The sequence below is a fragment of the Canis aureus genome, chromosome 16 (genome assembly GCF_053574225.1).
Source record: "Canis aureus isolate CA01 chromosome 16, VMU_Caureus_v.1.0, whole genome shotgun sequence".
Taxonomy (NCBI): Eukaryota; Metazoa; Chordata; class Mammalia; order Carnivora; family Canidae; genus Canis; species Canis aureus.
This window is the reverse complement of record NC_135626.1, coordinates 13,748,603-13,775,914: the sequence shown is the minus strand read 5'-3', so window position 1 is coordinate 13,775,914 and position 27,312 is coordinate 13,748,603. Positions and strand designations below refer to the sequence as shown.

At 52.2% G+C, this 27,312-nt stretch overlaps 1 protein-coding gene across 1 annotated transcript in view; it reads right to left on the bottom strand.

The window, feature by feature from the left end:
- TRPV3 (transient receptor potential cation channel subfamily V member 3) overlaps positions 1–25,201 on the bottom strand; it is a 35,572-nt gene extending 10,371 nt beyond the window's left edge. Inside the window, exons 1-12 of the mRNA XM_077851682.1 lie at positions 25,083–25,201; positions 22,351–22,471; positions 15,631–15,735; positions 15,386–15,472; positions 14,500–14,654; positions 13,633–13,809; positions 9,465–9,605; positions 7,053–7,333; positions 4,790–4,966; positions 3,700–3,858; positions 2,983–3,084; positions 1,092–1,165 (exon numbers count right to left, since the gene is read on the bottom strand). Coding sequence (XP_077707808.1) covers positions 1,092–1,165; positions 2,983–3,084; positions 3,700–3,858; positions 4,790–4,966; positions 7,053–7,333; positions 9,465–9,605; positions 13,633–13,809; positions 14,500–14,654; positions 15,386–15,472; positions 15,631–15,735; positions 22,351–22,469 — 1,577 coding nt within the window. The 5' untranslated portion in view covers positions 22,470–22,471; positions 25,083–25,201. The remainder of the gene's footprint in view (positions 1–1,091; positions 1,166–2,982; positions 3,085–3,699; positions 3,859–4,789; positions 4,967–7,052; positions 7,334–9,464; positions 9,606–13,632; positions 13,810–14,499; positions 14,655–15,385; positions 15,473–15,630; positions 15,736–22,350; positions 22,472–25,082) is intronic.
- Positions 25,202–27,312: the final 2,111 nt, after the last annotated feature.

Genomic DNA, 27,312 nt, shown 5'->3' with positions numbered 1-27,312 from the left:
CCTCATCACTAAAAAAATATGTAAGAAGCAGAAGAGCAGGACAATGATTGGCGCCTTTCATCTGCACTAAATCCAGTGGTTGTATAAATGGATTTTTCTCTGGAATTATCATATTTTCTCAATGGTGGGAGACTCCCATGTGGCTTCTCTCATGGGGCAGGGCTGCACCTGTTCCATCCACTTACTGCAGTAACTGGGTACCCCACTTGCCCATGGAGATGAATTCTGTTCATGACTCTAGAAGGAAGGTACCTACTGGTACACCGAGGTATCTGGAAACGGTGGGGCAAGATTTAAAGTCCTGTAGATCCAGCTTCCCAAATGCTCAGAAGAGGGACTTTGGTGGGATCTACAGAGCTAAAGAGACCAACATTCTTCATCCTACCCTGCAAATCCTGCCCAGTTCTCATGGCTGCAGTGCTGAATCAGCCTCTGTCCATTTAGAGACAGGGGTCACGTAAGCCTCTGATGTCAGCTGCACATGACCTAATTCGGAGAGGCTGCTGAGCTGGGCTTTCCGGCTAGGGCCCTGTGGTAGCCAACCCTGCTTTAGCACAGGGTGAGGAGGACTCAGAGGCTGGGAATGGCTTCGACACCACTGAGGCTCTGCCTGACTGTTAGTTGCTCACTTCCCTGCTCTGGGCTTCAGTTTTCATGCCTACAGATGAGACTCGATGATTTCTCTAGCGCTTTCCAGTCCGATCTGATGGAGTCCAAGATGGCAACCTCTAGACCCCATACAACTAGGAGGAACAGGCCGGGCTATGCCTTCATTAGGAAATGAACAGCGGGGCTTTTCTTCTTCCTGCCTTCTCTGCCCCACCTGCCCCCCGGGGCTCTGTGGCAGGGTGGAGACAGTCATCACTGTGACCTGATGGTGGGCAGTGTACCAGAGTCTTCTAGTCCTCTCCGTAGGCACCCACAGGTTTCTCTTACTAGAAGTGAGAGGAGGTCCCTCGCCATCAGACAATGGCAAAATGACTGGGACATGGTGATGTGGGAGAAGGGCTGTTCCAGACAACACAGCAGCCAGCATGCAGGACTTCAGCCCTGCCTGTGCAGTGGTGACCAAATGAGACAGATCTACTTACAAGACAAAGTGAAACCAGGCATCAGAGAGAATGGATTGCAGATCTGAGGGTCTCAGCAGGAAGATGGCGATGCCCTGAGGCCAAAAAGGAAAGAAAAGCTGCACCCTCTCCATGCCTCTCACTGGAGGATCTGAGGAAGGCCGTGTTTCCTCAGGACCAGGACTCAGTGAGGGGGAGGGTGTGAAGGCCAAGCCAGAGCCTAGGTGAGGGATATGGAAGGGTCCTGTGCTTGGGAGCAAAGGCAACTCCAGGCTAGGAGTGGCTACACCCCCAAACCTTCTCACATCTCTTACTCTCCCCCTCATGCTCACCCAGACTCTGCGAAGCAGCACAGTCACGCAATTCCCTGCTATTCCCCAAATACGGCCTAGCTTCTAAAACCAAAAACAAGAAACAACAGGTACTGGTGAAGATGTGGAGAGGAAGGAACGCTTGTGCACTGTTGGTGGGAATGCAAACTGGTACAGCGTGGAAAACAGTGTGGAGGTTCCTCATAAAGTTAAAAACAGAACTACCCTGCCATCCAGTGATTGTGCTACTGGATATTTGCCCAAACAATATAAAAACACTAAATCAAAGGGATACATGCACCCCTATGTTTACTGCAGCATATTTACAACAGCCAAAACTACGGGAGCAGCCCAAGAGTCCTTGATAGATGAATGGATAAAGAAGATGTCCTCTCTATATACAGTGGAATATTAGCCACAAAAAAAGAGTAAAATTTTGCCATTTGCAATGACATGGGTGGAGCTAGAGAGTATCATGCTAAGTGAAATAAGTCAGTCAGAGAAAGACAAATACCGTATGATTTCAGTTACACGTGGAACTTAAGAAATCAAACAAAGGAGCAAAGAGGAAAAAAAAGAAAAAGACACAAAACAAGAAATGAACTCTGAACTATGGAGAACAAACTGACGATGACCAGAGGGGAAGGAGTGGGGAGGATGGAGGAATTAGATGATGGATATTAAGGAGGGCACTTGTGGTGAGCAGTGAGTAATGTAGAAAATTGTTGAATCACTATATTTCACACCTGAAACTAATAGAACACTGTATGCTAACTACACTGGAATTAAATTTTTAGTTTTAAAAAAAGACAAAAAATTATATGGCTTAGTTCTCCCACCTCTGAGCCTTTTTTAACGCTGCCCCCCATGCTCACCCTATAATGACTTCCTCTCCAATGTCCTCACGCCAAATCCCACATCGCAAACTAAATGCCCTCTCTGCTTTCAAGCTTTCCTTCCTTCTCCTGTCCCCACACAAGCCATCTCGCTTCCTCTGAGGGCTGGTCTGAATCCCACACAGGTCCCTTTTCGTTCTCTATTTTAAAGTCCAGGTGTTTGTGTAAAATCTCCTACAAGACTGTGAGTTCAAAGAGGATAAACTTCCTCCCTCCCTCTCACATCCCTCAGGGCTCCATATACAGAAAGTGTTCAGAATATCCCTGTTGATTCATTGGTTGGATGGATTGACTGATAAGCAATTGACTGAGAGACAGATGGAAGGACGGAAAATGGACGAAGGATAGAAGGACAGTGAGGAAGAATGCTAGGCATTCAGATGAATGGCTGAGTCAACAAGAGAGGTGATGGAATGGGTGAATGGAGGGACAGGAGGATGGCTCACAGTGGCTGAGAAGGCAGACAAATGGCTGATAGATGGACAGAGGGATGAGGGCTGGAGGGATAAAGAGGCAGGACAGACCTGCTGATTTATTTATTCTCGTTTTGTAGCTAAGAAATCTAAAGCTTAGAAAGGAAGCAAGGCGGCGCCTCCCCAAAGCCCTCCGCCCTCCGTCCTAAGGCAGAGGGGAGTGGATCAAAGCAGGCCTGTTATCTCCCTGCCTGCCTTGCAGCAAGTCCCGAGGGCTTAGCAGCCCACTCACCTCTTTCACAGAAATGCACATGGCCCAGATGAGCACGAACATCCTTCCTAACAGTTGCAGCCACCCCATCTTGTGTGTCAGGGCCAAGGGGTGTGGGAGGGCCTGGGAAGAAGGGAAGGAATGGATGGGTGCAAGATGGGGAATGAGAGGGCGGGCAGGGGTAATGCCAGCTTTGGGGGTATGACGCACATACACATGCAAACCCTCTAGTTGAGCCAGAAGCCAGCACGGAGCCCAATCTCTGTATAGTGTGAGAGAAAGAACAGCAGCTCCCTGCCCGTCCCCACCCACAGTGGAACCCAGGACTCTATAGTGAGGAACACAGTACTGCCCATGCTAACAACCCCTCACTCCTCAGTGTCATTTGTTCATCTGAACCCAGCCACTCACAGGACGCTCAAAGCCAAAACTCCGTGCCCCGTGTAATGGATGGAAACTGAGGCCCAGAGTGGGGGGACGCCCCGGCTCCTCTCATTTCCTGTGGCCCAATCAGCTCGAGACTTAGGTGGAGCCTGGATCTCCCAACCTTCCAGACTTCCCTCACAATAGCTAAGCACTAGAAACATACTCAGTTCCCTAGAAGCTGTGAAGGGTGACAACTGGGGAATGCCGTGCAAGCGTCTTGGTCATTCCGGGCCTCAGTTTCTTCATCTCCCCCAGCTCATTCCAAGCTCCCGGAGCTCTGACCGCCCCCCCCTCCCTCCAGGGGCCCCGTACCTCCTCCTCCCGGGGGCGGTAATAGGAGACTAGAGTCAGGGTGATGTTGTAGAAGAAATACAAGCAGAAGGACAAGAAGAACATGTACTTGGCGAACTTCTTCCACTTCATATGCAGCAGCGTGTGCAGGGGCTCCAGGGTCAGCATCTCGTGCCGGTTCTGGGGGTAGAAAGCCACCAGCACCTTCAAGGCGCCGCATTCCGAGGCAGCTCTGAGTCAGCACCAACCAGGCAGACGGGGCAGTCTCTCCCACGGACCGGTTTGGCTGGAAGCGTTGGGAAGGTAACTTCCAGCCCCTGAGCTCCTTCCCAAAGCCCCCAGGCAGCAGTCAACCCCTATGGGAGCTGGGCTCCAGCGGGAGGACCTGCTGCTCAGCGGGGAGCATGGCCTATGGGAGGGAAGGGCCGTCACTGGCCCCAGCTCGGCCCCCTCACTGTGTGACCTCGGGAAGTCCTCCAACACTCCTGGGGCCTCAGTTCCCTCATCCCTAGAACTGATATCAGTCAAACTGCCCTACCAACCAGGCTGCTGTGAAGGTCCAGGGAGACCCCAGACAAAGCAGGCTCCGGTAAGCGTGACTCTTGGTAACATGTGGACGATGCAGATCCAATCTGCTGCCTCACTTCCCCCCAAAAGCTGAAAACCTCTCACTGCTGATCCTCTCTCTTTCCCTCCCACTTCACTGATTTTCCTCCATCTTGCCTCCTCCAGGAAGGCCTCCCTGATTGCTCTAGCTGTGCCTTTCCCTGGGGGAAGGGGAGATTATAGAACCATTAAGGAAGAGGGGGAGAGACGAGATGGAGAAGACCAATACCAATCATCCCACCCCCACTCTCACACTGCCCAGGATTCTGGGGCCAGGAGACCCCCACCACAAAAGTGTACAGTGTAAGGCCAGCTGGGAACAAGTAAACGCAGCACCTGCTCTAGCCCTGCCCTTTCTGCATTGACTCTGCCCAGTGAGGCAAAGGAATGGAGGACTACAGACATGTCCAGCTAGTGGCACAGGTCCTTCCAGTGCCCCCAAGCCCCTGGCCTGAGGCCCAGCCCCTCATCCCCTGCTCTTGCCCAGCCCTCCCGAGGGACTCACATCAATGTTGGTGTTGTAGACGATGATTTCCAGCACTGAGTTGTCTGTTGTCGTGTCCACATTGGTGAGGTCATAGAGTGAGGATGACACAGGTCCATATGCCCAGTCGGTGAACTTCCTGGACAGGCTCCGGAGTGGCTTCTCCTTGATCTCACGACTGAGGATATACTTCAGGATCTGGGGACAGGAAGAGCCACAGCCACAGAACAGGGCTGGGAAGATGCTCCCACCCAGGTGGACTGTCCCACCTCTGCGCCTTCCACTGTGACCCCTGGGCTCCACATCATCTGCAGAATGGGTGTGAACCTCACTGCTCTGCCCAATTCACCAGGGACTGAGAATACAAGGGACAAAAGGTGTGGAGGCCCTCGGCAGGACACGGAAAGCTACACAACCAGCTCCTAGACCCTTGTACTTGTTGAGGACCCCATTGAGTGAAGAAGCTGGGAACTGACGGGTTTGAGAAATAATTTCTGTTTGACCTGGATGTGAGAAGAAACTAGAAGTTTTTCCAGCTTCCCTACCCCAGCCTCAGTCAAGACCATTCTAGCTGAGGCTCACAGGGAGTGATATGAGATGCCAGCCTGGCAGAGAGACCTGAGAAACCCCCTCTCCAGGTAGTGATCCTCAAGCCCTGCCGCACAGTAGAGTCACCAAGGGACACACAGCAACCCCACACCACCCACTAATTCAGTCCAAATCTCTGCAGGGGGCACCCAGATATCTGTATTTTGTAAAGTTCCCTGGGCAGTTCCAAAGTGCAGGCAGGGTAGAGAGCCACTGCCCCCCAGCTCACTGCTTTCCAAAACTGGGGCCAGGGCTTCCTGGGGCACCAACCCAAGGCCCAGGAAGAGGGTCTTGTTGGGGAGAACAGTGTCAGAGCCCCGATCTCCCACAACCCCGTGGTGTTCCAATCTCATCTCCTATGGGATCCTTGGTCCTCAGAATCCAGGCAGAGAGCTCCCAGACACAGGGCAGGTCTCCCCACCCTAAGCCTCAGCCTTGGAGAGCCCCAAGGAACAGGATCTGTGTCTTCAGCACCTCTGCACCCTGCCCTCCCAGCATAGTGGCCAACTTGGACAGCGTCCAGAAAGGTTTTCCAAAAAACACTGACTAAAGAAGAGAAGGGGCCAAGAATGCGGGAGTCACTTCCCCAGGACTTATCCCAGAGGAGCACATTATCCTCTAGAGAATCAAAGGGTCAGGGGCCATGCTCCATGCAGGTAGAGGACATGCCACAGCAGCTAGTAGGAAGCTCCACTCTCAACACTAATCTGACTCTCCTCCAAGCCCCCCACAAACCGTGTCCCCAGGGGTGACTGGAGATGGTGTGCAGGGTGGGAAGGCACACAATTCCTCCTCTGTCAAAGCCAATCTCCAACCCTTCCTTCCCCCACAAGAGAATGAAAAGGTCCCTTGTGGGCCCCAGCCCTGACCACTGGGACTGGACCCAAGGCCCTCAGGGTACCCGCCTCCCTGTCAGCTGCCCTCAGGCTGGCACAGCTGTGACAGCTCAACAGCCCCTGCACCCACCCAGTCCTCCCAGAGCCTCCCAGCAGCCTCAGCCCCCTCCCAGGGCTTGGACACATGGAGGCTAAAAAAGCAAGCTTCTCTGAGCCTTGTCCGCAGGCCCACCTGAGTCCTGACCTTGATCTCAGACCAAGCCGTGACTCCAGGCACCAATAGAGATGGGAGCTCACCCCCACTCATGTCTTCGCAGAGGTCAAGCCCTGGATTCCTTAGCCACACCCCACAGAGCACAAAGGGCCACAAGCAAGCACACCCTCTGCTGGGGACTTGGCTGAGTCTCAACAGCCAGACAGGGGTCTCTCCAGATTCGGGCCACCCCCTGGCTCTGGGTCCAGAGCAGCCGTTCTGGGACTCCTGTCCTCCTGAGAGACCAAAGGCCCAAGGGTCAGGCATAGCCCCGGCCTGGGTGCCTAGCACACAGGAATCCTCAGCCACAAACATGTGAGGTACTGTGTCACCATGGCCTTAAAATGCCCCCTCCCCGACCCCAGCCGGGAACTCCAGAGCAGGGGACAGAAACACAGGGTGTTAGCCCCTGAAGCCCAGAGGGAGGGCCCTTCCATGCTGCCTCTCTGAGTCAGAACAAACCCACCTCAGGTCATAGAAGCACTTCCAGACCTGAGGTTGAGACCCTACCCAGGCCAAGATGTAATCGGTGGGGTCCCCAGAAAGGCCCGAGAGCCAGCAGAGTGGCAGTGGGTCTCCCTGCCCTCCCCCAGCTCCCGGGCCCCACCTCGGCCTTGCCCATCTTGGCGGCCAGCTGCAGCGGCGTGAGCCCATCGTTGTTGTGCATGGTCTCCAGCTCCCAGGTTCCGCTCCTCAGCAGGATCATGTCGTACATGCGCTTAACAAAGTCGTTCTGCGTCTTGAAGTCCTCGGCCACCGTCACCAGCGCGTGTAAGATGTTGTTTCCCCGCGAGTCCTGCGAGGTGATGTCCGTCTGCTCGTTCTCCATCAGCAGCTGCACGATCTCGGGCTGGTTGGTGCACGCTGCCAGGGCCAGCGGAGTCTCGCCTGGGGACCGGGGAGCACTGCAGCTCAGTTCCCTCCTGGCCCACCCCCGGGGTCCCCAAGCCCTAGGACTGAAGCTTGTGTGCCCCATGGGACTGACCCCTGAGGCTCCCTGTACTTCTCCCCATGTCCCCCTTGTGTGGGGAGAGCAGGGAAATTAAAGCTGGATCACTGCCATAAGCCCCTAACTGGTCTCCCTCCTACCACCCCGGCCCTGCATCAGTACCCCCACAGCAGCCAGACTGACCCTATTAAAACAGAAGACTCCCCTCACCCATACTAAAAGCCCAGGTGCCAACAAATGCCCACAAGGCCCTATATGCTTGGACGCCATCTCCTCTCCTACCCCCACTCACTCCTTTCTGGCCTTAGTGGCCTCCTTCCTTTTCCTAGAACATACCAGGCATTTTCCGACCTCGGGGCCTTTGCAAAGGCTGTTCCCTCTGCTTATAGTGCTGTTTCTCAGGGTCTGCTTTGTTCATCCCCAAGCCTCCTCCAAGTCTTTGCTCAAATGTCACCTTTTCAATGAGTCGCCCTAACTGCACTATTTGAAACTGAAATCTACTTCCTTCCTACCCTGGAACTCCCTCTTCCCCTGGCTTATTTTTTATTTCTTCAATAGCACTTACCATTTTCTAACATATTACACATGTGTTCTTATTTATTATGTTTATTACATAGTGTTCTTATTTATTGCCTTGTGTTACATAGTGTCCTTATTTATTATGTTTATTATTGATACTTTTCCTCTAGTCTACCTCAGTCCCATGAGGGTAGGGAGTCTTCATTTTGTTCACTGATGTATTTCCAACACCTAGAACAGTGCCTGGTGTATATAGTAAGTGATCAATAAATGTTTGTTAAGAAAAGATAAGGCAGGGATCCCCGGGTGGCTCAGCAGTTTAGTGCCTGCCTCCAGCCCGGGGCATGATTCTGGAGACCCAGGATCGAATCCCACATCAGACTCCCTGTATGGAGCCTGCTTCTCCCTCTGCCTGTGTCTCTGCCTCTCTCTCTCTCTCTCTCTCTCTCTCTCTGTCTCTCATGAATAAATAAATAAAAATCTTAAAAAAAAAGGAAAGAAAGAAAAGAAAGAAAGAAAAGAAGAAAAGAAAGGAAAGGAAAGGAAAAAAGAAAAGAAAGAAAAGAAAAGAAAGAAAAGAAAAGAAGAAAAGAAAAGAAAAGAAAAGAAAAGAAAAGAAAAGAAAAGAAAAGAAAAGAAAAGAAAAGGCAGATGACTCATCGGTGGTCACACAGCCAGCCTAGGAAGGAACCAGGCCTGGACAGCAGGTCTCCTTCTGCTCCCCTTCCAATTTCCCTCGGGTTCCCATTCTTCAGCCCACCTGTCACATTTCCCAAACACTGGCTCCAACAGGAGCTGATGCCAGACCCTGGACAGACAGGACAAGACCCTGACCTCACAGCTGCTCAGACCCAGCTGATCCTGCTGATTAAAAAAACCACCCAGAGGAGAAGACAGGTCAGTGGCTGTCAGTCCAGGGCTGGAGTGGGAAAAGGGGTCGACAAAGTTGTGGGGGCAAGTTTCGGGTGTGATGGAACTATTGATACCCTGTCCTAATCATGGTGGTGGTTGCACAGGCCTGTGCTTTTGTGGAGCTGAACAGAACTGTCCATTAAAACGGGAATTTCACTGTCTCTAAATTACACATCTTTTTTTCACCCAGAGCATCCTGACCCCTACTGCTTTTGGACTGCCTGGCTTGTCAGTCAGAGGGTGTTGCTCTCTTACATGTTAGTGCATTTTAGTGGCCCCGGGGGGCACGGGGCAGAGGCCCAGCTGGCAGCTCCGAACCGCCCTGGGCAAGTCCTCCCCGGGCCAGAGGCTCTGTCCTCCCCTGTGACACGGGGCTTTCTCCCTGCTGTGTGGCCTGCTGCTCCCTGGCCAGGGCTGCTCAGGGGCCCGCCTGTGCACCCTCTCCAACCGGCAGCTGACACCCCAGAACCAGCTCCCCCATCCTCCCAGCCTCTCTGGTCTGCCCTGGAGGCCCAGTTAGGAGGCTCCAGCCTTGCGCGCCCCGTCTCCACCACCTCCCAGTCTCCCCACCCCCCACCCCCGTCCGGGGGCTGGCTGGGCCTCGGACTCCTGCCGCAGGCGGGGTGGGGGGACACCCACCGAAGTAGAAGCCTTCGTGCTGGTACTTGGGGTTGAAGAAGACCCCCCTGGCGTGGGCATTGACGTCGGCGCCGGCGGCGATGAGCAGCGCGGTGAGGTCCCCCTGCCGCCGCTCGATGGCTATGTTCAGCGCCGTCTGCCCTGCGAACGGGGGTGGGGGGGGTGGGGGGGGCGCTCAGTGGCTGGGCCCCGGGTGACTACCCGCTCTGGACCCTTGTCCCTCCCGCCTCCATACGCTCCGCAGAGCCTCAGCGAAATGCTAGCTGCCTGCCCCGCGCCCCGCGCCCCGCGCCCCCAGGTCCGCGCCCGCACCCCGCTCCCGCTCCCGGCTCCCGGCTCCCGGCTCCGTGCCCGGGCCAGGGCGGGGCACGCCGGGGAGCTCTGCTTCTTCCCCAGGGAGGCTCAGAGTCTCACTGGGATTTAGGAGCTGTGGTCCTGGGAGGCGCGAGGGCTGCGGTACCCAGAGGGCAGGAGCTCCTAACACAGCCGCAGGGGAACAGGTGATGGTTCCCAGAGCGGCCTCAAAGCTGAGGCCGCTGGAGTTTAGCAAGGCCAGGGGGGCTGGCTGAGGCCTCATATTTCAGGCGAGGAGGTCAGAACTTCCTCCTCCGTGCTATGGGAAGTCACAAGGCACTGAAGCAGGCAAGTGACATGATCAGGGTTTTGGGTTTTGGACATGTGTATTTTCTGATCACCCTGGATGCAAAACTGGAGGATGCATTAGAATGAGCCCGGACTTGGAAGGAACTGTCGCTCCAGTGGGGAAAGATGGTGAGGCCCAAAGGCGCTTAGGAGAAAGACCTCAGAATGGCCTGTGGGGAGGGGAGAGAGGGGATGACTGGTTTAGGAGCCAGGAGAATGGTGCCCCGACGACAGCGGAGGAACAGAACAGGGGAGAAGCAGCAGGAAGGGGCTGGAGGGACAATGACTAGTTGGTGGAGCCTGTGGAATCTCCAGATGGAAAGGACCGGAAAGCTGGAGGAGGGGAAGAGTCTCAGAATGTCCCACTAGAAACAGCATTTTCCAAAGAGCTGCTGCCACACGTACACAAAAATAAAGTCCTGGTGGATTAAAGAAGTAGGCATTTTATTTAAAAACTGAAAATTCATTTATAACTAGCCTTTTGGTAGGGGAGAACTTCTTAAGCAAATCCAAAATGCAGAAACAACCACAAAGAAAAAACCAACATGTTTGCTTACAAAAAAAAAAAAAAAAAAAAAAGAAGAAGAAGAAGAAGAAGAAAAGAAAAGAAAGAAAGAAAGCAAGAAAGCTTTCTGTATTCCAAAAGACATCTTATACAAAGTTAAAAGGCAAGTGATGGGGAAGGGTTGAGACAGTAGTTTTTTTAAAGTTCCTGATATGCTGACCCCTTACAAATCAATAGACAAGCAGCTTAAAAGAAAACTGAGAAAAAATTAACAAGCACCTTACAGAGAAGAAAATACACATGGCCAATAAAGAACGCAAAACATATTTGAAATCACTGTTGATCAAGAAAATCAGAATCTAACAAGTTAACATTTCTCTACTTTTCACTGACTAGATTGGCAAAAGGCAAAAACAAAAAGCAAAACCAGAAAGGAATAATTACCAGCATTAGTGAAAGGTGAGGGAATGAGTGAATAAGTACTTTGTATTTTGGGGAGAAGAAATTAGCATCTTTTGGAGGCAACTTTGACCATTATTATAAATTTTAAAGTTCATGCCCTTGAACCCGGAAAGTACAATTCAAAGTATTTTCCTAAAACATGTGTGCACTGAGCACAGGGTCACAGGCAAGAATGTGTACTGGGATATTGTCATAGTGAAAAATTGGGAAACATCCAACTATCAACAGGGGAATAGGGAAATTAGCTACAGGATAGCCACAGTCAGACTAAGCAAGTAGAAAAGAAGCATACTTGCATATTCTGGGATGAGGAGGCATCTAAGGCATACAGTTTTTTTTAAAAATGGCAAGTTGTAGAACAATGAAAACAGATAAATACTATTCTATGTTAAATAGGTGCATGGATAAATGAAACTATTTCTATGGACACATATATACATGCATAAAAAGCCCTAGGAAAATCCTCAAAGTCTACACACCATAATAATTTCCAGAGAGGAGAGTGGAAAACAGGCAAAGGGAAGGCACATGATGTGATGAGCAGAGTGTTATACTATATGTTAACAAATTGAATTTAAATAAAAAATTTTAAAAGCAGCAAAGAAAGAAGACAGGCAAGGGTTTGTTTTTTTTTTAACTTAATTAAAATATTGGAATGTTTTACAATGAAACTCTATCCATGTGTTATTTATATAATTAAAAATAAATTGTTATATTTAATCTTGATGATGGATGTATAATTCATTATATTAATTGCAAATGTATGTTTAAAATTTTTAATGATAAATTTTTAACTGAATAAATTGGTTTTAAAAAGGCAGATTTCTGAAGCCTCTAATAAAGTGCTAAAAATAATATTTTAAAAGTTGTTTTTGGATCCTCTTAGCAGCATAGGGAGGAAACATTAGCCTCTGCCAGAGGGAGGAGCTGAGACCCAGAAAGGCAGAGTTATATGCCTAAAATGAGGAAAATGTTCCCCTGGTGATACTGGAGCCCCTCAGCCTTAGGCAGCAGGAAGCACCCACCCAGGACACTGAAAGGAAGGGACCAGCAGGTGCCATCAGAGGGAAGACTGGGGGGTTAGTTTCTAGAAAGACAAATAAATGGCTCCTCCCACCAGGCTGAGAGAGAGTAAGTGCTCACAGCCCCCAACAAGCCCACTAGCAAAAGACAAAGTCATGAAAGAAGGAAGGGATAAGGGGCGACTAAGAAGGGAGAAAAGTAAAGAGTTGCAGTCAGGACAGCAAATCCTTAATAGTAATCTTCATTTATTCACTCATTCAAAAAACATTTATTAAGGACCTCTTACGTGTGACCCTAAGTCCCAGGGAATTCACTATGGGTAAGATAGGCGCCATCCCTGGCCTCAAGGGGAACATGCTGCCAGAAAGGGGTGTTAAGTCCCTGTATACGAACAAGAAGAAAGGAGGTTCAGAAGGGGACTGAAAAGGGAGAGGAATTAAGGCAGGCAAGCTTGATGCACTGGCCTAAACCTCCCTGGCTAAGGACTAGTATCAACTCCCTCATGATGGGCTGAGAACGTCATACGTAGCTCATCCAGTTTTTCTCTCCACTTTGGCTACCAGGGAGCTCACTGTGCGGTTCAGCACTCCCTTGTAGCCATCTTCCCTGGATTCCCTCTCTTCTAATCAACAGTGCTGAGTTTTCACAATCCTTTACTTTTTCTCATCTATAATGAAAACCCTGTGAAAGTCTGCTGTTTAAATAAATTTAAAAAAAACCAAAATGACTTTCTCCCATGAGAAAAGTTGAGAGCTCACGCTAAACAGTTCCCCTGCAAAGAGCAATGTTTCGTGCCCCCTGGTATGTCAGCAAGATAGCATCCCAACATCCCCAAACCCATCATTTTTGCACCTCATTAGAGCCCAACAGGATGCTTACTGAGTCCCAAAACTCCAATGAGGATGAGGATGCCCCGTATGATTATTCAGCACAGATTTGCTGGACAGGAAAACACAATCCCACGTTTGGTCTCCTGCCCCCTCCCTAGTCCATTTAAGAGAGAAATCACAGAATCAAGACCCCAATGAGTCGGTTAGTAAGAATGATGATGGTGATACCAGCAACTGCTGAGTGTTGGCCTTGCCCAGATGTCTGGCACCATCTCTGGCCTTCTGCCCGCTGCCCCATATGCCACCGGCATCCCCATATCGGGCTTCTGCCCGTGCCCTGCTCCTGGCCTCTGCTCGAAGGTTACCTCCCTGCTGGCCCACTCGCCGTTGCCCATCCCCAGTCACTCTATCACATGACCATCTTGTATTTTCTTATCATAACATTTTCCTCTAGTTACTTTATTCTGAGCAGTGGCCTCTATCTGTCTCGTTCCCCATGCACCCCAGTGCCAAAAAACAGGGCCTAGCATGTGCTCAGGGCTCCAAACTCTGCAGAGCAAAGGATGGAAGCGAGGAGTGCCTGCTGCGTGGTGCTGAGGCGTGCTCTGCCCTTGGTGCTGCTTGGTGCTCGGGCCCGCGGGACAGCGGGGAGGCTCCCCACCCCAGAAGTTTCTGTCCGCACAGCGCCCCCTCATAGGCAGCATACCTTCATAGGCCTCCTCGGTGTAGGCGGCATTGACGAACCGGTCCAGGATGTCGTTCTCCTCGGCGAAAGCCAGCAGAATCCTCACAATCTCCTTGGTTTTGGTGTTGATGTTTAACAAGGCCTTCATCAGGCAGGTCTTCCCCGTGTCAGAGGCCGTTAGCTTGTGCATGAGGAAGTCTGCAGGCAGGGTCGTGGGGTGAGCCGCACCAGGGGCCCCGGCTGCCCCTGGCCCTTCCCGCCCAAGGTGGGGAGGCCAGGGTATGCGGGCTGCAGCCTCAGACCTCCAGACCCTGCTCCATGCCCTGGCCTCCTGGGGCCTGTGCTACCTCCTCTCCTTCCCTCTGAGGGCCTTATCTGAGGCTCTGCCTCCTGCACTGTCTCCCCTGTGGGGTGCAGTCTCACCCACCGCATGCCTTCCCACTGTCCACCTCACTGCTGACACCCCGAAACCTCCAACTGGCCTCCTCCTCCTGGGAGCTGACAAATAAAGCTTATCACTTCCCTCACAAGCTACTCCCCAGTCCCTGAGATAGCTTGGGCCCCACCTTCCAGCACATCACCAATGGCATGATCGTGCCTCCCTTTCTCTCATTCCGTTTGTCCTTTATTCTGGCCATTTCCACTGCTGAAGAGCTGGTCACCTCCCCCCGCTCGGCTGTGGCAGTCCCCACTCTGCCTGAATAGCACCCTTCTCCCGCCCTCCATGCAGCAGCCAGACCATGACCTTCACCTATCCAAGCCCTCCCATTGCTCCCTATTGCCTTCAGAGGCAGGTTCAAAGTCCACAGCCCGGCATTCTGGGCTCCTTGCATGCCCCCCTCATTGGCTGTTGTGAGGAAAGGCTGACAGCAGGAGCCCGGCACTGACCGGCCACATCCAGGCCACGACGCCGCTTGCAAAGCTCCTGCAGCTCCACCAGCAGCTCCAGCAGCTCCCCCACGCAGCCCTCTGACACCGCTGCAAAGATGCGCTTCTTCAGCCGCTTCTTTTTTCGCCTCTGCTCTTCCTTGGCCACGTTTGCACTGAGGCCAGAATGTATTTCCAATTCACCACACAGGTACCACCAACCTACTGTGTCCCCGCCCCACAGCAGAGCCCTGTGTCTGCGCAGAGCCACACTGGCCTTTAGCACCTCCCCGGCCTGTCACAATGCCCCAAACCCCCTCCGTTAGTGCTGGGGCCCTGGGATCTGCGTTGCCCTCTGCAGGCTTCCCTCCTAATCTAAATGTGATCACATTTTTTCAAAATATATATTTGGATACACATAGTAGAGATGATTAGGAAGGACAATTAATAGCGATTAACTTAAAAAGTATGAGATTAGGGGAAGGAAAATCTCACTTTTATCTTTTGTGGTGTTTAAATTTTTAAAAATCTCTCTCTCCCTGACCCCACACTCCAAACAGACAACCATGACAAGTGCATATTTTTGTGTGTATTCTTATAAAAGTCACATGATGTTTCATGATTTATATGCATATATTTTTAATACGAGATTGTGTTCCAGTTCTTGTTCTGCTGTGTACTGTCATTGGAATGTTTTATAATGAATGGGTAATACTTTTTATAGTTTATAAAATGTAATACTCCCTCCTCCACCGCAAAAACCTTCCTACACACCACAGCTATGGACGCAGGCATTTGTCCCATCCCCCTGGCATGGAAGCTTCCTTGCCTTTCCTGGGTCCTGATGCCCGTGCCTCTGATGCCCACCTGGTGGACACAGTGGGAGGAAGGGAAGGGCCGGGCTCACCTGGGACTGTTGGGATTGGACGGAGTCTCTGTTACATCATCCTGGGGAGACTGTGGTGAGTCCATGTCATCGCAGTTACCAGAGAGGCTGGAGGATGGGAAAGGAAGAGAGAGAGACAAGTTTCAAACTGGCCCATGAGAACATGTCACAACCAGGCCTGGCCACCTGGCCCAGGGTGAGTCACTGCCTGCCCTGGAGCTGAGGGCTGGGCTGGGACGGGGGCAGCCGGGGAGGCCAGTACTCACCACTGACGGATGTTGGAGTCCATAGGCTTGGAGAAGATGGGGGGAGAGGTCTTGGAGACAGTGGGGTTGGGATCAAACCCTTCTATCTCCAGGAAGAAGTGTGCACTGTGGGGACACCCAAGCAAGGTCATTAGAGCTGGCACAGGGACCATCCGCCTGCATGCCCTGCAGCCCTACTGCTGAGAGTGCCCCACCACCCAGAACACTTGCTCATGGCCTGCTCCACGCTAAACTCTGTCCCTCATGGCCTCACTTGACCCCCACAGCAGCCCTTTGGGATGGGTACCGTTCCAATCACCCACACTTTGGGTGGGCATGCGGAGGCTCTGAGGTCAAGCACCTTGCCCAAGCTCACACAGCAAGTAGGTGGTAGAGCCTGGATTCAAAGCTGGGTCTTGGTGATTCTTGTCACTAAGTAGATGAGTAGAGGCCCAGGGTCTCTGTCGGGATGGCCTAATATCTGAGAGGGACTTTCCTGTCCGCAGGTGCCTCCAGGTGCGGAGGACTCACCAGAGATGGGGGACATGGCAACCAGAGCTACAAATCCCCCCATCATCCCCACACCGCCCTTCCAGCCTCAAGTCTGAAGAAGAGCCCTTCCAGGGCTGCCATCTACAAGAGCCTTTCCTGACTGCCAGGGCACATTCAACCCCCATTGATCATCTCTTATCTTGTTGGCACAGAAAACAGTCAGATCTAGAGCAGTGAGGGGGTATGAAAGTTCAGGGGACAGGAGATGCCTTGTCAAGAAGGAAAACCCAGGAAACCACTTTGGACAGTGGATGTGAGGGAAGTAAAGGGCACACTTTCCCCCAGGGCGGCAAGAGACCTGGGCCTGTGACCTGACAAAGCCCCAGGGAAGCAGACAGACTCAGTGCCCAATGAGAGGCAAGACACACCCCGAGATATGACTCCCCAACCAGACACAGCCTGGCCTCACCTTCAGACACGCCCACAAACACAGACACACGTGTTCTCAGAACCCACTATCACACACTCAGAGAAAAGCCTTCCCAAGACAACCAGGATGACGAGCATCAGGATGAGGGTCAGTTGTGGCAATACCCCCACCCGGTGATGGCTGCATCATACCTGCTGGCTCTGTGACCTGGCCTGGATGGTGGCCTCCTGACCAGATGGTCTCTTTCCTAAGTGCCTTTGCTGTCTACCTCCTTCCCAGGCCCAGAAAGATCGACAAGCCCCCTCCCTTTCTCACAACACCATGGAAGAGGTCCCAAAGTACAATCCCAGCCATATCAAGTTCAGAAGAAAGGGCAGCAGGGAAGGGATTGTGGCCCCATTCTATCAATGAGATAACTAAGGCCACTGTCACCATCCCCCCAAGGACAGAAGTCAACTTTCTCAGAGAACCTGACTCTTGATTCTGGCTCACGATTTACATGACTATCCATGCTGCTCTCCCCTCAGCCCTCTGGATCCTCTTCCAGCCTAACCAGCTCTAGGGATTAGCTGCAGGTGGAGACTGTCCAACATAGCCACTTCACAGGATGGGGCAGTCATGAGGCTGTCCCGGGTCTTGCCTGGGGAATCCCTCTCCTCTCCTCCAGGTACAGACAAGCGTAGGAGACTCAGAACAAATCCTGAACTGAAGCATAAATGGGACAGGGCTGGCTGGCACATTGGCCTTCACCCTCCTGTCTTCTGCTCATCAAGAGCAACCTTCTGAAATGACCTAAAATCAAATCCTTCTTCCAAAAGAGAAGTAAACCCCTGACTAGGAGCCCAAAACCTGGATTCTAGTCTGGCTCTGCCTCTGCCTCCTGTGTAACACCAGGATAGAAAGTGGTTGGGCCAGATAACCCTGGAGTCTGGAGCCAGGACAGCTCTAAAATCATCTACAAATGGACTGTGCAGCTAAAGTGGGCATCAGAGGTCATCTGGTCTGATCACCACTCCCAACATCCCTGAAGTGCCCCAGAAATGCCACCTTAAAGCTGTCCCTGCTTCATGAGAAAATGCTCCGCATCACTTGGCATCAGGGAAATACAAATCAAAACCACAATGAGATACCACCTCACACCCGTGAGAATGGGGAAAATTAACAAGGCAGGAAACCACAAATGTTGGAGAGGATGTGGAGAAAAGGGAACCCTCTTACACTGTTGGTGGGAATGTGAACTGGTGCAGCCACTCTGGAAAACTGTGTGGAGGTTCCTCAAAGAGTTAAAAATAGACCTGCCCTACGACCCAGCAATTGCACTGCTGGGGATTTAACTCCAAAGATACAGATGCAGTGAAACGCCGGGACACCTGTACCCCGATGTTTCTAGCAGCAATGTCCACAATAGCCAAACTGTGGAAGGAGCCTCGGTGTCCATCGAAAGATGAATGGATAAAGATGTGGTCTATGTATACAATGGAATATTCCTCAGCCATTAGAAACGACGAATACCCACCATTTGCTTCGACGTGGATGGAACTGGAGGGTATTATGCTGAGTGAAATAAGTCAATCGGAGAAGGACAAACATTATATGGTCTTATTCATCTGGGGAATATAAAAATTAGTGAAAGGGAATAAAGGGAAAGGAGAGAAAATGAGTGAAAATATCAGTGAGGGAGACAGAACATGAGAGACACCTAACTCTGGGAAATGAACAAGGGGTAGTGGAAGGGGAGGTGGGCAGGGGGTTGGGGTGACTGGGTGATGGGCACTGAGGGGGGCACTTGGCAGGATGAGCACTGGGTGTCATGCTATATGTTGGCAAATTAAACTCCAATAAAAATAAATAAAATAAAAAGCTGTCCCTGCTTGTCTGGGTATCCACTTAACAAATATTGAGCACCTACTGTGTACCAGGCACTGTTCTAGAAGATGGGGATTAAATGGTGTACCAATGGGCAAAAATCTCTTTGAAGAGCTACTCTTCCAGTTAATTGGTCAGAACTGGCCCCAAGGATTGGACCAGGGCATAGCACAGTGAGGCCATTGCTTTTCCTGCTCCAGAAAACACTGACCTTCAGCTATAAGATTCTCAACAGGATGAACTACACTTGCGTTGTCCTTAATTCTCCAGAACCTAACAGTTGTTCTGACACTCAGAAGACTTAACTGAACAGAAGAGTAGAACATGGATAGGTAATGTGTGAAAGATAAATGAGAGAAAGGATAAAATAGCTGGTTAGATAGATGGACAGCTGAGTTGGATGGATGAATAAGATGGATAGATGGATGGGTACATGGATGCAGGATACTTGGAAGGATAGATGGATGGACACATAGGTATATGGAAGGATGGATGGGTGGATGCCATGGATGGCGAAGGAATGAGTAGTTCGATGGGCAGATTGGTGGGTAGATGGAGAGGCTGGTGGACTGGACCAATAAACAGAGAGACCAACACAAACGTCAAGTGACTCCTGTTGGGCTCCCAGTTGCCCAAAGCTCTCAATCTCTTTTTCTCCATCCTGCATAACAAGCTGAGGAAAGGTCTTTTGCCTCTCCTCCAACTCCTCCCCTTCTCAGGGCCTCCTCCCAGAGTCCAAAGGGTGGGCCTCCAGGATGGACCCAGAAACCAGATCATGACAGCATCTATCCATTCCAGGCCTGGAAACCAAAGGGCCTGAGGAAGGGTAAGAAATATATCCTCATCTTATCATGAAGTGTCCTCTTTTGTGCTGAGGGACTGTGTTGAGCCACCAGGACACTTACTCATCAACTCACCCACTCTCTCTCATTGTCTCACCTGCTTCTACAATGATCCACCTACTTACTCAAAAACTACTAATATGCTCTGTGTAGGGAATTAGGGGAGCAGGGAAGGAAGAGATGACCCTTCCAGGGACCCGGTACTCAGAGATTTGTGGCTTGAGAAGATCCCCCAAAGCAGAGAGAACAGCATGAGAAAACCTTCCATGGCAGAAAGGCAAGGACTATGTCTGAGAATGTAAGTCTTCAGGGCCGGGAAGGAGATTGGTGAGAGCCAGGCTGGAAAGATCCCTGACTGTGAGCAAGGACCCAATTACTGGGACAGGGAGCTGCTAGACCACAAGGGCCCATCCCACACTTGCCCTATTTGCCTCTGCACATGCCACATCTCACCTGCCTCCATGACCGATGGTGAGGTTACCATGTGACACCCTGGCTTCTACTCTGCAGCATAGGCGGTTTGTTTATTCCTACTTTTCATCCGGACCAAAGGGCACCACAAGGGTGTTGTTAACTCAAGTGCACACACAGCTCTGCACCATCTCTCCTTCATTTCTGTCCCTGTGAAGATGATGAACTACCCCTAAGCATCCCCAACGGTGGGGAGGAGGCTGTGTGACCAACTACTTTGTCCCAAGAAATGCCCAAGTGCTCTGATCTCCAAAAGGCCAGCTCTTCCATGTCTCTCTCCCAGCGCATCACCCTGCCCAGGATCCAGTAAAGAGGCCACAGTGGTAGCTACTCATGAGATATAGCATGAGGTATGTCCCTACCTAGACATGGTGGTACCTTCCATCCCACCATTAGTCCAGATTTCCTTACTGGTCAGACTGGCCTTCTTTATTTATATTGAATTTTTTCTTTTCCTTTTCTTTCTAGGCTGAGTCCTATACTCAGTTTTGAGGCAGATACTCAAACCTTCAGGGCACAGGAAGAAGTAAGCATGTGAGGGTCCTCAAAGAGCCCTTGGGAAGAAGACAGTGCTACTGCTTCATGAGACAAAGGTCACACCTCATACCCAGGCCCTTGGCTGTGTGAGGCCACAGGTAGAGCTGAGTCTGGAGCTAAGTTTGTGAACAGGGATAGGCTCAAGAAAAGGCAGCTTGACTGTGGGAAGATCCTGGCATTTTCCTGAAACCATGTCTGCAATCCTGCCCTGAGGTCCAAAATTCCCCTAGGAATGTAAGAAGGTGGGGGAAGGGAAAGAGAGGCAAGAGGGTGGTGTTTGGTTAGCTCAGGGATAGGTCTGTCCTTACCCAGACAGTCAAGCCCACCCAGACCTAGGCTGCCCCCATGGCCCTGCCAATACCTGTCTGAACTTCATGTCTGCTCAGTTTTCTCTCCTGCACTCCAGGATCGACCTACCCCTGGATGTCCCTTGGGTACTTCTCAACCAACATTCACTCCTGAACTCGGCTTGTCTCTCCTCATCTTGTTTCTTCTCCTCTGATGTCCTCATGTCACAGATGGCCCCATCATCCCTTCAGGTCCTCTCACCAAATGAGGGGGAGTCTCTTGGTTCTTTTCCCTCCTTTCTCATAGTTGATCCTGCAGACCCCATGATTCTGATAACTTTCTGACCTGATCCTCTCTTCTCCATCCCTGATCACCCAGGTTCAGACCTCCCCACCTGTCACTCAGGCTTCCCAAGAGCCTCCAGTCATCTCCTTGCTCCCAGCTTCCCTTCCAATCCATCATTCACACAGATTACCCAGAGTATCTTTTCCAAAATACAAATTTCACCATGCCCTCCCTCTCACACAGAATCCCCACTGCCCTCAGGTTTGTTCAAACTCTTTAACCAACCCCCAAGCCCCAGCCCCAGTGGGACTCATATTCTCCACGATTCCTCCACCCACCCAGCACTCCAGTTATGCTGATCTTCACTGATCCCTGCCCCAGCCTCTGTCTGGGATGTTCTCTCCTTCCTCTCCCATGCGATCACCCATTCTAAACCACCTCACCTGGGAAGTACTCTGAGACTGCCCCCAGGGTTGGAATGACCCACCTCTTCTCAGACCCCATCCCACCCAGTTGCCAGGACACTTCCACATTCTTCTGGGTGCCCTTCTCACCAGGCTGTGAGCAGGGATGGGCATTCTTTTTCTCTGTGTCTCAGTCTCCCCATTCTGGGTCCTAGTGCACAGAAAACCTCAGCAATTATTACTCAAAATAACAGACAGGAGGGCTAGCACCTATCTCACCTCTGGCCCAAGAGGGGCCTGGGATGGGGCCAGAGGAGGCCAGACAAATGAGCCAACTACACTTGGGGGGGTCCCACCTGCGTTCAACAAAAGCACAGCTTGTGGTAGGGATGAGGATGCAGGCTTGAGGGCCTCCAATCTGCTGAGGGGCTGGGGCACTGCCACGGAGGCAGTTCAGGGGCCAGGGAGAACCCTGGAAAAGTCCTTTTCCCCGAATCCCCAGCTGGGAAGTAGTTGTAAGTGTCCCAGCCTTCCTCAGCTCCCAGGGGCCCAATAGCGATGATGATGATGAAGCTCCAAGTAACAAAAACACGATCAGCGTGTGCAGAGCACCGACTGTGCACCACATGGCGCGAGCCGGCGATGCCAACAAATCGTCACCCCATGAGATGCCTTTGCTGGTGTCCCCATCACATGGGTGATGTCAAAGAGCTTGAATAAGCTGGTTGGGCACACGGGACAGGAAAGCAGTTGGTGTCTTCACGTGGGGATCCAGGCTACCAAAAATCTCCATGCACCTCTTTGCTCCTTGTCTTGAGGACGGCTCCAGCAATCCCTTGCCTCACCCTGAAGCCTTTCTGAATGTCACTGCTTCCACGCCTCTGGCCCCTCCAGGAAGGCCTCCCTGATCATTGCCATTGCACTGACTTCCCCGGCTCAACACCCCCACCCCCCGAGTATGCTGAGCTATTTCCCCACCTTCCCCCCATTTATACCTAACTGGGCACCAGGTCACCACAGATGACACCGAGAGTCTGGTGTCGACCCCAGGCAAGGGCTCCCTGAGGCTGGGCACCAGAATCCCTCCTGTGCCCCCACCACACAGGCCCAAGCCTGCCAGTCCTACCTCTTCTTGGTGGGGGTGATCTCTGCTGGCCTCTTCTCCTGCAGGATGGCAGGGTTCCCACTGGGGACGGCGGCTCTTCTGCCCATGAGGGGCACCATCTCCTTGGGGTGGGCATTCATGGCTGGAACACAATCACAGCATAGATGCTCAAGTTGAGTGGGCCTGAAGGTCCTCAGGGGCCTTCAGACTCCCGTGTGGCACCATGTGACCCCTGCTCATACCCACTGGATGAGGAGCTCACTACCTTCCCAGGCTGCCAACTCTTCCCAGAGACAGGGAACTATCCCCTCGATTTCTCCTGCTCCTCGCTCTAGCACTTTTGCTCCTGTGCACCCTTGGAGAGCCCAACAGAGCCTCCAGGTAGAGACTGCCATGCCCATGCCATCTCCACCCACCAATCTTCAGGTGGACTCCCAAGAATTAGCTCTGCTTTTCAATGTCTCTATCAGATTTTGTGTTCAGAGATGTCCTCGTCAGAACAGAACTATCACCTCCTTTGCTCTAGACACTATGCTGCTAGTAATACAGCCTCCAGCCTCTTTGTCTCATCTACCCAGAGCTGAGTACAACCAGTCTTGTGGCTATCTGTCCATTAGACTCCCTTCTCACGCAAAGGGAGCAGCTGAGCCCCTTCCACAGAGACAGAGGAGACAGCCCCTCAGTCCTGACCTGCTTTACTGATGCTCAGTAAGGACTGGACCCTGCGCTAGGCTCAGAGGGATGGGCTGGGGAGAGGGATTGACGCGTCTTTGGAGAACTCTAAGGGGATCTTAGAGGTTTCTCTATAAAGGAAGGCCAATCCAGGCAGAGGGGACAACCTAAGCAGAGACGAGGAGTCAAGAAAGTTAGCAAGTAAAAAAAAATAAAATAAAATAAAATATAAATAAATAAATAAATAAATAAATAAATAAATAAATAAAAAGAAAGTTAGCAAGTGGCAAGAAGCTGGTGTGGCTGCGGAGTCTGGGGGGTTCCTGGGGCCCATTGGCAGTGAGAGGCTCCAAAGCAACTGGAGCCATGCTGTGAGGGCCTGGACCCCAGCGAGGAGCTCTAGCTGGTCCTAAGGGCCACAGGGCACGGGAGGGCCCTGGGTTACACAGGAGACAGCAAGTTAGAGATAGCAGACCACATGGGGGATGAAGGAGGCTAGATCATGGAGCTAGGAGAAGGCCGCTGTGCGGGCATTGGCATGAGGAAGGCAGGGCTGACTGTGTGGGATGAAGTGGACAGGGCAACATCTCGTGCAGACAAGAGGTGACTCTGTAGTTCATGGGGGGCCTTTCTGAGTTTGAACAGCCCTCAGAAAACTCCCTCAGGGCCATCAGGTCACGGGCCAGATTTCTTTCTTTCTTTCTCTCTTTTTTTAAAGATTCATTTATGTTCATGAGAGACATGGAGAGAGGCAGAGACACAGGCAGAGGGAGAAGCAGAATCCATACAGGGAGCCCAAAGTGGGACTTGATCCCGGGACCCTGGGATCACAACCTGAGCTGAAGGCAGATGCTCAACTGCTGAACCACCCAGGCGTCCCCCAGATTTCTGTATGAAAAGCCCAGCGAGGTGGGTAGAGCTGGGGCCTCTGGTCATCCTGGCCCAAATAGGAAAGCTTCCTGGAAAGAGCGTCCAGAGCAGTTTGTCATCAGACTGCAGAGAAGTTTGGAAATGGGGCAGCTGCCCTCCCCCAGTAAGCAGCCTGGGGAGAGGAGGAGTTGTCCAGGGGAAGGCTGTGGCCTTGGAGTGCAGGGACCTTGAGGCAGAGACCTCTGGAGAGGGGCCCTGAGGCCAGACAGGTGGAGTGTCCTACCAACAGACAATCATGAGGATTTAGGGCTCTGACTCTATCTGCAGTCACAGGTGGAGATGGCTGGCCTTCACCACCTTCCTCAGCCCCAAGTGGCCTGTGGATAGATTGGCCTAAGGGGCTGAGCTAACCAAGAGTGAAGAAGAGGGTGGAGGGCATGTCTCCTTCCCTCCCTGTGCCTCTGTTTTCCCTTCTGATAAATGAGCTGAAAGGATCCCAGGGACCCTACAGCTCTCACCTATGTCAGCCAACTGCTCCATCCCCCATGAGTTGGGGAGTCCCGGGGAGCTGGGGCAGGAGAGGGTCAAGAGAACTCAGGGCTGGAGCTATAATTAGCGGTGATAATTAGCTCCCTGAGTCACCCCACAAACCCTGCCTTCTCACCTGTGGGACTCTCTCGCTGCCTTGCCCTCCCTCTCTCAGGGATTGGGCTTCCTCACTCTGGCCTCCCAAGCCCTGATACTGGCTGAAATGGCCTTTCTTGGAAGACCGACCAGGCCTGGGGGCTACAGGGAGCCCCTGAAGCTCTGGCTCAGCACCTGTGAGGTGCCTGGGCCTTGTCCCTCTCAAGCTCTAGGCTACCTCTGTCTCATCCTGAAACCCCCTCACACTCCTCCCCTGGAGAGCCACATCCTAGGGCCTGCTACTGGAGACAAGAGCCTCCCCTTTCCCCCTTGGTGACTGTGAGCTCTTCCCCCTTGCCCAAGATCTCCAAACTCAGGCAAGTTTCCTGGGTTCATCAGAACCTGTGCTCTGGCACATTCCCAGGGCCAAAATCTCACACTCCCCTTTGTTTCTCCTGCTAGAGATCCAGGCTTCTTCCCCACTCCTCCCCCAAGGCCCATCAGCAGAGTGCAGATACTTAGGTCCCCACTCTAGGGTCCCCTAGGACCTTGGAAAGTCCTGGCTGCCACGCGTGGTGAGGACTCACCTGGCAAGGTCCAGGCAGTGGTGGCTGCCTTTGCTCTGAGATCACCGCATGTCCTGGGCCCAAGGACCCCCGGAGGGACTGTGGCTGAGGCAGCAGGAGGCACTCATCATAGGCAGAGAGATGGCTGAAATGAGGCGTCGGAGGCAGAACTGGCTGGGCCACCTGCCCTAGGCACGAGGCAGGCCACACCCACCAGCCATAGCTGCAGCGCCTGCCCACCCACATGCCCTGCCTGAGTCACCTCCACACCCACAGGGCAGCCCAGCCTAGGAGACAGCAGGAGAGGCAGCAGGTGCCAAGGCCAAAGTTTTGGTCCCAACCCTTCTCTCTTGTATTTGATGCTTCCCATCACGGGCCCCAGCTTCCCAGCTGGGAAATTGGAATTATAATACCTACATCACAAGGATGCTGTGAAGAGTCAAAAAGGTCATGCTGGTGGGAGAGCCTAATGAGTGGTCGGTCGAGTGCTCTGCCCCGAGCCTTAGGAGGAAAGGCCACAGCTGAGCACCGGCCTTGTTGATCCCAAGGTGACCAGCCCCAAGACTTGGTGATCTGTCCTTCAATGTCTAGGATCAGATCCTTTTAGAGACAAAGGAAGTCCCCATTCAAAGCTTACCACCAGAAATTACACACTTCCGACCTTGGTGACAGACAGCCTCGCCCCTTTCTGGCTATATGACCTTGAGCAAGTCTTTTCACCCATTTCCTGTCTGTGAAATGTGCATAATAAATCTACCTTGCGGAATTACTTAAGAAAACACATAGGAAGGACTTGAACAAAGACCAGAGTACAGAAAGAACTCAATAAACAGTGACAGTTATTAATTCTTCCTGGTTTTATCATCTCAGTCCATTCTCCAAGCAACCACCTGGGCCACCTGTCTCCAGGTCAGACTTCCCCACAGATGGGGAGGATTCTGTGCCCTCCCTCCTCGCCCAGCTGTGGCTGTGACGGAGGCAGGCAAGGCTGGGTAGCCCTGACTGTCTCTTGTCACTCAGTAATTGCACACCTGTTCCCTCCGGCAAGACAGGACAGGACAGGGAGGGAGCAGGAAGTCTTGCTGACAGGGATGGCACCAATGACTGATGAGGCAGGGATTTCCCCAACTGCCATCCCTCATCCCATCCCTCATCACCACAACCTGCCAGGCCTGGGGAGAAGCAAGAGGCAGGCTCAGGCTTCTGCCTGTGGGGCAGCTGAACCTGTGGCCAGGAAGGGACAGGAAACCTGGTTTCAGGACCAACAGGCTTTATTTTAAAAAAAAAAAAGATTTTATGTATTTATTCATGAGAGAGAGAAAGAGAAAGAGGCAGAGACACAGGCAGAGGGAGAAGCAGGCTCCCTTCGGGGAGCCAGATGTGGGACTCAATCCTGGGACCCTAGGATCACACCCTGAGCTGAAGGCAGACGCTCAACCGCTGAGCCACCCAGGCATCCCAGGACCAACAGGCTTTCATGTGGGTGAAGTAGGGGCTACTTTTGCAATTTTATATCAAGGGGTCCAGGAGTTCCCACACACATCTCCTGAAACTCCTTCACGAAAGACTGACCTTGGATCAATCATAGTCTTCCCCCTAATAATTAATTTCCCCTTCTGACTCAGCTCCTTGTCCTTCTTGGCTGGCTTCTTGCTGCCTCAGAACCCTAGGGATGAGGCTATTGCCACATTTCAGTGTTTACATTTTGCCTGGTGTTAGCACTTTTTATCAAAGTGCTCAGGCTGGAACTGCTCTAAGGGCCCCTGACGTCTACCCGCAGGCACCTGCTGTGCCCAGCAAGGAGTAAGAGGAGCCCCCTCTGCTGCGCCTGAGGCAGGGAAGCAAGGGCCAGCATAGGATTCAGAACTGGAGAAAGGGGTCTCTTAGGAAAACTGTGGGCCACACAAGAGACAGGCTCAGGCGGGAACCATGACCCCCCAAGTGAGTGGTAAGGACAAAAAGGGCTCAGGCCACTGAGGTGGAAGGAAATCTCCCCCACGGGGGAAGCGAGGGATGGGCCGAGGGAAGGGAGAGCCTTTGGGCTGGACTTGGGCTGAGGGAGGACAGTGTGCGCGCTGAGCAGAGAGGCAGGAGCGGGCCTGGGAGGCGAGAGATCCAGGCACATTCGAGGAGTGGTGCCAAACATTGTTGGCAGGGGTCAGACAGGAACTGCAGGTTGGGCCCCAAGCCACTGAGTCAGACCTGACCCTTTCATCACAGGAGCCTACACTGGTCCAGCCTCACGGGGCAC